General features: G+C 43.7%; 1 protein-coding gene across 4 annotated transcripts in view; it reads right to left on the bottom strand.

Moving 5' to 3' along the window:
* The window catches only part of GLP2R (glucagon like peptide 2 receptor), a 39,472-nt gene that overhangs the window by 26,250 nt on the left and 2,085 nt on the right, over positions 1-11,137 (bottom strand). The window contains exons 1-2 of one of the 4 annotated variants that reach the window (XM_083597921.1): positions 10,191-10,316; positions 4,161-4,496 (exon numbers count right to left, since the gene is read on the bottom strand). The exons of 1 other annotated variant lie outside the window; for it this stretch is intronic. In XM_083597921.1, coding sequence (XP_083454047.1) covers positions 4,161-4,229 — 69 coding nt within the window. In that variant the 5' untranslated portion in view covers positions 4,230-4,496; positions 10,191-10,316. 2 more of the 4 variants (XM_083597922.1, XM_083597923.1) reach the window with 2 other exon arrangements.

Below are 11,137 nucleotides of genomic sequence, written 5' to 3' on the forward strand. Positions count from 1 at the left end.
GCAATAGCTAGGATTTGGCATACAAAGTAATGGAAAGCAAACCTGATAAACAACTAAATATTAGCCAGATTGTATAAATATATTATTATTATTATTATTATTATTATTATTATTATTATTATTATTAAATGCTAGAGAAGTTCTTCATAAATGGTGGCTCAATATATAAAATTTAAGTATTTACAGATGGAGTAAATTTATAAATTGAATGTTTAGGTAATCATTTGTCAAAAAAGGTTAGGTGGAAAATGACGGGTAACAGCCTTATCCACATATAGTTTATCACTCATCCTAAGTTTCTTCATACTCAATATATGTTAAATATAATATTTCATTTTAAAACTAGTCCAGAAACATCTGGAGATTCCCCATCACTGTGCTAAACATTCTTCCCCGGTAATTGCTTTCCCTGCCTTTTAAAACATGGCTGCTCTCTATTCCTTTGTTTTGTTTTTAACACAGAGAAATGTCCTTACTTGCCAGGTTGCAACCTGGAGATTCTCCTTTTAACTTTTGAAATGTGTTGCTGAATTCTACTCCTCCCTCCCTTGGTGCTGTTATCCGCTTCTCTCACCTGTCACATGTGCCACGAGGGATAGGAGAACGTGCCCATTTCTCATTCTCTCATTTTCCAATCTTAAGTTCAGCTCTGCACATTTCCACATCAGTTTCTGATTTTCTTTTTTAAAAAAATAAAGCCCTTTTGAAAATTCATCAGCATTTTAGTGCCACTTTCTCCCGATATACACATTTTTGTGAAGCAATTTTTTTTCTGAACACAGCACATTTTTGTTTGTTAGCTTTGCATTTTTGTGCATTTTTATACCCTAGTACATCTGTTTTGTACACATCACTTGGCTGGGGAAATGCATTGCAAAATTCAGAGAAGAGCGATTCCCCGCCCCCCAAAAAAGTGCAAATCAGGTGGTGCAAATGCGAATGGCATCAAATTTCTGCTCCATCCATATGTACCACCCTGCAGAAAGATAGGGGGCTCGACAGCAGAGATAAAGGGGAAATGGTTACTGCCCTAGTCTTCCAATTCTGAAGCAAATCCAAAATAAAGGAGGGCTCTCCACATCACAATCTGGCAATCCCACGCCAGCTTCAAGAGGGTTTCTGTATTAACAAAAAACACACCGTAAGAATGGGAAACAAAAATCTCGCAGGAGGGGGAACCCATTCACTTCATTTTAAAAGATTTTTACGCAATAAGATGCAGCCTTTTCTCTTCCGTCTTCTTGTTCCTCTGGCTCTGCTGCCTACAGAGGCTAGTTTCTCCACCAGCCATCCTCCCTACAGCAATATTTTCAGTCCTGACCATGGCCCAGCTCTGAAGCTTCAGTTAAATGTCTAGTGCTATAGCCTGGGGGTGCAGAAGGAGCCTGCTGGTGAGGAAGCAATTTCTCTTATATTAATTATTGTGATTATGACTATCACCACCACCACTGATTTATGAATCACCTTCTAAACAACCGTCTCAATGTGATTCACAGTAAAGATTTCTTGAGGTCAAAGGCTGAGAAGAACAAGTACTGAGGGCGCTTCCAGATGAACATGCATCCCTATTTGGTTGCTGGGACGTCAGATGATGTTGCACCAAAGCAAGTGTCACTCCACACTTTCCGTTGCATTTTCTTGTCACCTTCCTTGCTGCAAAAAGTCTGACTCCCCCCCCCCCCAAAGCAGGTTTGCTGCACAATCTGCATGACCTCAATTTAACACTGTGTGATTGAATCCCAATCCAGAATAGTGACTTCAGAATATTCAAGGGGCCTTTCTGGGCGACAAAAGTAAATAGCACTGCTGCTCATGCTATTCTTAGCACTAGAGCAACCCTAGCCTGACCCTGAGAAGCAGTGCGCTCTTCGGTACCCTTGCAAGAGATGTGGTCAGGTTCTTCTTCCTGTACGGCATAAGAACTAGGCTGCAGGGGTCTTGGCTGCTCAGAGCATCACACACACACACACACACACACACACACAGAGAGAGAGAGAGAGAGAGAGAGAGAGAGAGAGAGAGAGAGAGAGTATATGAGTACTCTAGCACAGCCTCCAGCTACACTTCTTAAAAAAAAAAAAGGATGAGGAAAAGTGTCACAAAGTGATGGGGCAATGCTGAAACAGCAGCAACCAAAGGCTGTGGGTCCTGGCTGGCATTTCTCTCCCCATATTGTTGTCCTCCCTTCCCCATATAACATGAGTACATCTATTGCAGTGAGTCTGGCTTGGGTCATTCAGTGCTTTCTGAGTCCAGATCTATCCACTTCAGCCAAGGGGTTCTCTTGTGAGCACAAAACACAAATTCACAGCTAATATGAAGGTGTTATTACCTGGGGATAAATTGCTTTTTTAAAAGGAGGAGGAGGAGAAGGAGGAGGAGAAGAGGAGGAGGAATTAACTCTTCTGACAACTACTGATCACTTACTTCTGTGTCATCTATGTTTTAGTTGGCATTGTTAGCTGCCCGCTAAAACTTGAGAAGACTCATTAGCCCTGTGCAGGTGGTCAAAGTAGGGGCAATATATGCACAGAGCATGATGGATCAAGAACTGTGCTTGCTGGCCATGCCCAGTCTTCACCCACAGCTCATAATTTATGTGTTCAGACATGTGCAGTTTCTAAGCATACTGTGCATACCCTCCATTTTCGCATTGTGGAGGTCATACATCCATGCTGGGGTCAGGGGCCTGCACATTACATTTTACTGCCTGAGGCAAAGGACAACATGACACTCCCCACCACCGTAACATTCTAGATACAAAAGCTGAGCAGACTGGCAGCTGAATCTTACTTTGACACGGGCAACAACGGGAGAGCATCCTCCACTGCACCTGTGGGCAGCAGACTAGCTTATGGGGCTCTTACAATGGAGGCTTCATGCGATGACAAACTCTATCCACTTTCCTGCCACTATCATCTGCCACCTAAGGCGGCTGCCTCACTCTGCCTCATGGTGAAGCCGGCACTGCATGGATGTTCCAGTCAATATGTGGAAGTCGGGTTATAGTGGCTCTTGTTTTGCCTGTGTAGCAGTGCCTATGCTGCTGCATCAGAATAAACACCTTGGGTTAACTTGTGACACCAGGGAGCATCTACAGGTAATCTTGGATTGGCATGGCAGCCATTACACCCTATCTCAGATCACAAATGCCACATTTGCCAGGACTATGACTCACAGAACTCACCTCTTTGTTAAGCCTGTTGTCTGCCTTGCTTCTAATCAGCTGGTAGCTCAACAGAACAAATGATATAAATATGATGGTCCTTCCCTACCTAGGAACACTAATTGACAATCTCTCTCTCTTTCTTTCTCTCTCTCTCTCTCTGTATCTTAAAGCACCTTGCATAAACCAAGAGATGTTTTGTAATTACATCATCCATGCTGAAAGTCTTTCAAAAGGCAACAGAGCTGACTGAAATCTAGCCTTTTGAGTCAATGGGTGACGAATTCACTTGGTTCTCCATGAAAATATGGCTTTTCAAAATTTGCAGACTGGAGGCACAAAGTTATCTGAATGAGACTGCTATCCAGAAGGTGGTTTAAGGCATGACACTTAAGCAGCAACATGAGTGGAAAATGTGCATCTAGAGGGAGAATAGAGGTCTGATTAAGTGGTAAAATAAGCCAACAGTTAAATGTTCCGCACACATATGCTGATGCTATGCATTTGTTGAAGCTATGGAATACAGCAGACTTTTAATAGGTTTTTAGAGCACCTATGAAGGTTTTAGCGGTGGACACAAAAAGATATGTTTATAGACACTGTTTCTCATGTCTCCTCTGTGAAGCCCAAGATGTATAGGTGGTAGAGGGGGGGCGGGCAGGATAGCAAAAGTGAAATGAACAAGTTGGAAATGGACAACATTTAAAAAATAAACCTGTGCTGAAATAAATGAAGCCTGGTCTGGAAAATCTGAAATCACACATATAGTGTCTCCAATTGCAATTGTACAGGAAAAGCAATAGCCGGCAGGGAAGAGGTAAAGAACTTGACATGCAAAGCCTTATAAAAACAAGAAGTTACATGCTGCACAACATACCGTTAAATAAGCTCCGCTCGTGAACATGCCGCACTGTTTTGCGTATGCAGAGATGTCAGCCCAATGGAACATTTATGTTTTAAAATGTATCATTGCTAAAATGGCAGATTTTCTTACCTGTTTGATCAGAAACAGCATTGTGATTGCAAAGACGGGTGTGGGACAAGTCCCAGAGTACAGCTTCATGGTGTAGAAGAATACTGGGTGTTCCAGTGTGATCCAGGGTGGCAAATTTGTATACTCAAGCAAGTCACTGACTCTTGCAACCCAGTTAGCTTGTGATCTCCTTTAGCAATCTCGGTCACACCCGCTGTGTTCTTTGTAAATATCTCCACTTTCAAAGAGTGACTCTTTACCCATTAGAATAAGTTCCTGAATGTCAGCAAAAAGCAACAGATAATCAATCTGCTCCAACCTGCAGAGTTCTTAGAATCGGGTTTCCTTTTGCTTCTTCTGTGTTGAAAGAAAAAAGGGGGGGCAGTGAGAATTTAGTATAAACTTTACAAGCACATCTGCTTTTTGTTGCCAATCCTCTCAGCCAATGAGGAATAAGAAAAGCATCATGAAGGACTCAGGATTGGAGTTCTGTTCTCATGACACTCCTAAGTGCCCACTGATTTGGAAAGGACTTGTGTCACTGGGAAACTGTATCTGGAAGACGGTTGATGAAAAGGTGGTCCTGGAGCAAATATGAGCATGGAAAGCCTATTTCTGCAGCAATCTGACAGGTCATTTCCTGAAGAGCTGCCAATATGCAGGCAGCTGAGCGATATTCTTTAGCTCTGCCCCCCCCCCACTGCCGCCCCGAGGTGACTGGACAGAGACTTGAAATATGTCAGCAAGAGGAAATTAAGCCCTCCCACTCTCTCCAACCCGCTTGGGGCTGAATGAGAAGAATATATAGGAATCAATCCTGTGGACTTGTTAACTTTCTTGCATGAGACCAGCTCAGTCTACAGGGACGTTTTTCCTACATCTGATTGTTTACAATTGGCTTGTCCCAAGAATGCTGAAGGTGATTAAACATCCTGGTTGAAGGACCTGAATGCAGCAGGCAAGGATTTATGGCCATCAATGTATACTAACTGGAAACCAGGAAGCTTAATATAGTTATTTTAAAAATATATTTACAATATATATCCTGGAAAGTAGTGACAAAGAAAAGGATCTGAGTTCACGATGGATAACCTTGCAGAAAATACTCTTTGATCACAATGCTGTGATTTGGATTGTTGGTTCTACACTTGTGTGTAAGTCTTGCAAATCCGAAAGACTTTGGGCAGGACTAGGAGACCTTTGACCCTCCAGGGGTTATTAGACTCCAACTCCCATCAGCCCTAAGCCAGTGTGTCCAATGGTTTCCCACCCCTGAGCTCTTTTTTGCATTAGCATGGGTCTGCGGTTCAATTTACCATTTACTGGCTGCACTTCAGAGCACAAACAAATCCACACAATGCGGTGGGCACCCAACCCATACACCAACTGCTCACAGATGCAGAGCTGTTGGTGTCCCAGTGAAATCTGCATTTGCCACTGTGGTCTTCCAGCACATTTAAGAAATCTGACATGGGTTCATCTGTAGAGATGAGTCTAAAGGACAGTATAATTACCAGTTCTCAAAGACAAGCACCCATGATCTGCTAGAGACTGTCGAAGGAGATAACCCAAGAGTCAAACTAGACACACAACACGTGTGTGTTTGAAGCTTGATGGCCACTTTGCTTATTGAAAAGTAGCTTCAGGAGGGAGTGATTTAGAGCATAGAAGGTTTTTTTGGGGGGGGGGGAGATTATACCCACAGGCCAATTTTCAGCTCCAAATCATGCTCATTCAAGGTGCTGTCGCTCATGCTGTGTTCCAGACCAGCAAACTTTGCTGCAAACCTGAACGTGGAACTTGCAGCGGGGGCTGGTGGGGTTTTTTGCTTTTGTTTTTGGAAGATTTAGAATACTGTCCAAAAGAACCCATCCCATTGCTTCTCTGCACAAAGTTGTCCCACCCTAAAGCTGCTGAAGTAGAGTTTGGCCTTCAGCACAAGTCCATCATCCATTGCATAGTGACTGTTTTCTATCAGTTTATTCCACAGACCAGCATGATCCCAAGCATGATCAGAGTCAGAAGTCCTGTCTTCCTCACTCCAGCCTTAATGGCAGCCGGCCACTGAATTGCTCCCCACCATCGAACTGCTGCACACACCACTTTCCTTGGACTATTAGCAGAAAGCCCAGCTGCAGGCCTTCGTTAAGAAGCCCTGCCAGGCAGGTGTATAGAACCCTGCTGAATAAACATTGCTAGTTTCCAAAAATAACATTTAAGTACTCTTAAATTTTGCAAATCAAGTGTATCTATGCAAACGTTGGGTAATTTGTATAATGTAGTCTGATGAGATTTGGGTTTTGGCGAGTGCAACTAAGTGTAGAAAGTTCGGTAGAGAACTCTGCCCTACGAATTAGTCCCCCTATATCTGTGGGAAGTCTAATGAAGCACAGTATGTTCTGTAAGCTCTTGATATGTGTCACAGCCTTAACTCCTGACTCCAAAAGGTGGGGGAAATAATTAGGTAGCAGCTATTTCTGCACTGATCTTGACTAATAGGGTGGAATTGGTTGAAAATGGAGGCTGATTGGCAAATGGGGAGAAAACATTCATTACACGAGTTTTCAAAAGAAAGGGAAGGCGTGGGAACAATGTAATAAGGAAAGCGGACATGAACAAAGTCTCTAAATGAGCGGCGTTTGAATTTCAAAAGGCCAGATTAAGGTGGTTGGGGGGGGGCATAGAGCAGTTCCCCCAAATAAGGTCCCCCTTCTCCGAAAAGGAACACCCGAAGTAAAATACAACAAAAGAATAATATTTTAATAAAAACTAACCAATTTGCAGGAAGCACTACATTTCCCTATTCCAGCTGATTTATATGTCCTTCTGTGGGGTAGGTCAGGCCAGGCCATGGATGGTCCTGTGGTTTAGAACTGGAAGCTCCCGCTTTCACCTCATTACTTAAATAAGGACAGTGAAGGAAGACAATCTAGGCATCTGTAGGCAACCTGTAGCCTTCAGCCTAATGAGCCAGAGGGGAGAGGCATGATTTTTGCGCACCCCTCAGCCTGCACCCTTGGCAGGGGCCAACCTAACCAACCCCTAGGTATGCCCCTGAGGGTGACCAGGAAGTGCACCTAAAACCCAACTACCCACTTCCTTTTCTCTATCTTAAAATGTCTTACTGGAAAGACATCTTGGCCTGAGGCAGGAAAAGTAACATGGGTGCTTATGCTCACATCTTTTCCTGACTTAATTTGGGAGTAACTGGAAATCAGCATAAGGAGATCCATCTTGTCACTCGCCACTTGGTTGGTGGACACGTTCTACAAGGTGTAACCAGGGCAGAGGTACTTTATGTCTTGTAGGGTTGCCAGCCTGGCTGATGGTTAGGAAAACTAAATGAAAAAGCACCCATGGAAAGCATTTTCTTAATGAGTCCGTGTTAAAGATGCAAAAGTGAGCATGCTTTTATGCAGTGAAAGGAAGGGAAGGGGGTAGAAAGAGACTAATGTGGCACCACCAGGAGTTTTGTAATGATAAGGAATCTCAGGGAAGACACAGAGAAGCACAGGCATAAAACGAACTGCAATTAGAAAGAGTTGTTAGCATTAGGAAGGAGGATTTTTAAAGGCACATTAAAGGAGGCTGAAGAATTGTGTGCAGGGGAATTCTATCAGATATTGCTGTGCCTCATTTCTCAAATGTTCCGGAATATGTGTTTGGTAAATCAGTACAGAGAACAGGAGTGTCATTTATCTTATGCTGTACACTGCTGCAAGCCTCTATATTGAACGTTGAATTCATATGTTCCACAAGTCTGGGACATGTTTTCCTTGGGTTTGGTGAAGGGGAAGGGGAAGGCAGCAGCCAAACACAGCCGGTTGCTGTGTAATCTGGGAGTCAGGGGTATTCGTGTGATCAGCATTGGCAATAGATCTACAGTGAGATTGTTATTATTCTAGTATTTATTTATATCCCTCCTTTCCCCCCAGTTTGGGATTCAATGTGGCTTCCACAAATTAAACAAGCTAAAACTGTAGAAAAGACAATCAAAATGTCATTGAACCCCAACAGAATTAAAGTAATATTAAAAGAACCACAATAAAAACATCACAGCACCAGCTCTTTCCTCAGAAACATTTGGTTCCCAAAGGCCTGCTGGAATAGAAAGCTCTTCACTGCTGGCAGAAGGACAGCAAGGAGGAAGCCAGTCCAACTTCCCCAGGACACACAGAGAAGGGCACACAATCCCCCCCCCCACAACATAATAGCTTGGGTGAGATGTTCTAGACCTTAATAGCACTTCCATGATGCTAAATGCTCTCTGCACAGATGGCTAAGATCAGGGATGGGAACCTGTGACCCTCCAGGTGTTGTTGGGCCACATCCTAACCACTGGCCATGCCAGCTGGGAAAGATGGAAGTTAGAATCCAACACCAGCTGGGAGGCCACTGGTCCCTGCCTAAGAACGTCAAGGGTATGCAAGATCTCACATACTTCTTTCAAGTATCATGTAGTCATACAGAAACAGAAGTGTGATACAATCTCTTTTTCTAACCAAGGCAATAGCTCACTATCTTCCTTGATTTATCTTTGTTTGTCAACTGAAGATCACCCATACTGCAGAGACCTCTTCATCTGAAAACCACAAACAAAATCTTGCGGCATCTTAAAAATGAATAGAATCTGTTGCGGCTTAAGGTTCCACAAACCTGTCGCTTTTGCTGCAACAGTCATGGAATTACCCCCTCCAGACAATCTGTCATTATTATTATTTTTTTAAGTATATTCTCACCTTTACACACGTTGCCCAGCTTCAGCATTGTGAGAAAATCAAGTGATCCCAGACCTGAGTAGAATTGTCACGTGTACATACCAGTAATTCAAGCTTCTATATAGCCACTTCCTGTTCACCAGTGGTGAGTAAAAATAAATTCCAGGTGACCAAGTGGGGGAGGGGCAAAGCTTTGGGGGTTTTGTCCTAATTGGAGTAATTAGCCACTCAAGGTTAACAAATATATGCCTGGGTTACTTTTGTGGCTTTGTTTGCAATGCATTACACGGAGGCACACTGAATTAATTGCACCCCCTGCTGCAGACCTGTGTTAAAAGCTCTGCCAAGAAACTGAATATAACCTTTTAAAGGGCTAAATGGGCCATACAAACCATAAGATGGAGAGGTCAGAGGGCTGACCTTTAATGTCAAATGGAGCACATGGAGAGGGGAGCAAAATCACCAAACAGCCATTTCCCCTTAGCCCCACTCCAATAATGAAAGTGAAGTGGCCTAGGGGCAGGCCCAAGATATTTTGCTGCTTGAGGCAAAGGACAAACATGCCCCTCCCTCAGTTCCACACACAGAAATTGATTGGCATGAGCACTGAATCTTACTTGAGCTCTGGGAATGGGACATTCTCCTTTGCCAGGAGGACAGCTGGTTAAGTTAGTGGAGGAAAGGATAGGCTGTTTAGCATACACAACCCTGTTCTCCAACACCTCAATGGCAGCACCACCACCACCCACATCTGATGCCTGAGGCAGCTGTCTCATTTTGCCTAAAGTGGAGGACTGGCCTTGCTTGGGGGAAACGGCTAAATGCATCCCAGAGTAGAAAGATCAGATTGGGAGGGAGTCAGGTTTTACTGACCCCATCCCTTCCATTTGACACAAAAAGTACACAGACACTTTGTGGCCAAACAGGTCAATTCAGGGAGATCTAGTCACTGCCCCCAAATCAACTAAGTTACTAGAGCAAGTATGTGGAGGCTAAACCAAAGTTCAACACACCACGCTGCCTAAATTAGCTAAAACAGCAAAAAAGAAAAGCAAAGAAAAGTTTATTGGCTTGGCATTTAATTTGAGCTCTTTCCCCCCTTTTCTTTTGGAGTCTTCCTAATGTTTGCCTCACTTGCAAATTGCAGCAGGTTTTTGTTTTCCTCAGTGCCTGTACTCACTCCCACACCACCTCCAAGTTTGGGCCGTATATAACTAGAAAACATCATGTTTAAAAATATAATGCCACGGCGAAAACATGGGCACTGTACATTACTACTGGATCAGGGAGAAAAACAGTGTTTGGTTTGTTCAAGCCGTGATGTAATACTTACACTAAATGGATAAGTGCAGAAGGAAAAGGGGATTAAACAAAAATCCCAAGGAAATGAATCTGTTATGAAGAATCCCTGATCGTCCATTACTTGCGGTGACCTTGAACAAATCAGTGTCTCTCGGCTCTGGCTTTATAAAATGGGAATAGAAATGTTATTGGAATGCCTGCAATAATTAACTTGGCCCACAATCTTAAACTGATGTTTGAGGGTTTAATCAAATGGAAGCGCCATCTCCTCCTGTAGTTCTAAAATCCAAGTGCTCTGACTGCGCAATTTTATGTGTGTTTACTCAAGAGGTACAGTCCATGAAATTCAATGGGGCTCGCTTCTCAGAAAGTGTGCAGCAAGGCTTAACTGAGGGCAGACCCACACGATACATTTAAAAAGGAGGCCCAGTGCACATTGAAATTACATGGCTCCCCCTCACCCGGGAACTGCAGTTTCCCCCTCACAGAGTTACACTTCCTAGTACAGTGGTACCTCGGGTTAAGTACTTAATTCGTTCCGGAGGTCTGTTCTTAACCTGAAACTGTTCTTAACCTGAAGCACCAGTTTAGCTAATGGGGCCTTCTGCTGCCGCTGCGCCGCCGGAGCACGATTTCTGTTCTCATCCTGAAGCAAAGTTCTTAACCTGAAGCACTATTTCTGGGTTAGCGGAGTCTGTAACCTGAAGCGTATGTAACATGAAGCGTATGTAACCTGAGGTACCACTGTAACCTTAACAAACTACAGCTCCCTGGATTCTTTAAGTGAAACCTCACGCTTTAAATGTGCACTGGATGTCCACACTCTAACTCCTACATCGCACTGGCTCTTTCCCACGCTACTTCCCTGGGCTCCAAGGTGTGCAGCAGCACCAGGACTTATGCAGAGGGTGCGAAACTTGACTTTCCAAACAAACAAACCATTGGCACCTGTCCCAAGATAGTCAGGAAAGCAAGTCC

The sequence above is a fragment of the Podarcis filfolensis genome, assembly GCF_964270895.1.
Source record: "Podarcis filfolensis genome assembly, chromosome: 2".
NCBI lineage: Eukaryota > Metazoa > Chordata > Lepidosauria > Squamata > Lacertidae > Podarcis > Podarcis filfolensis.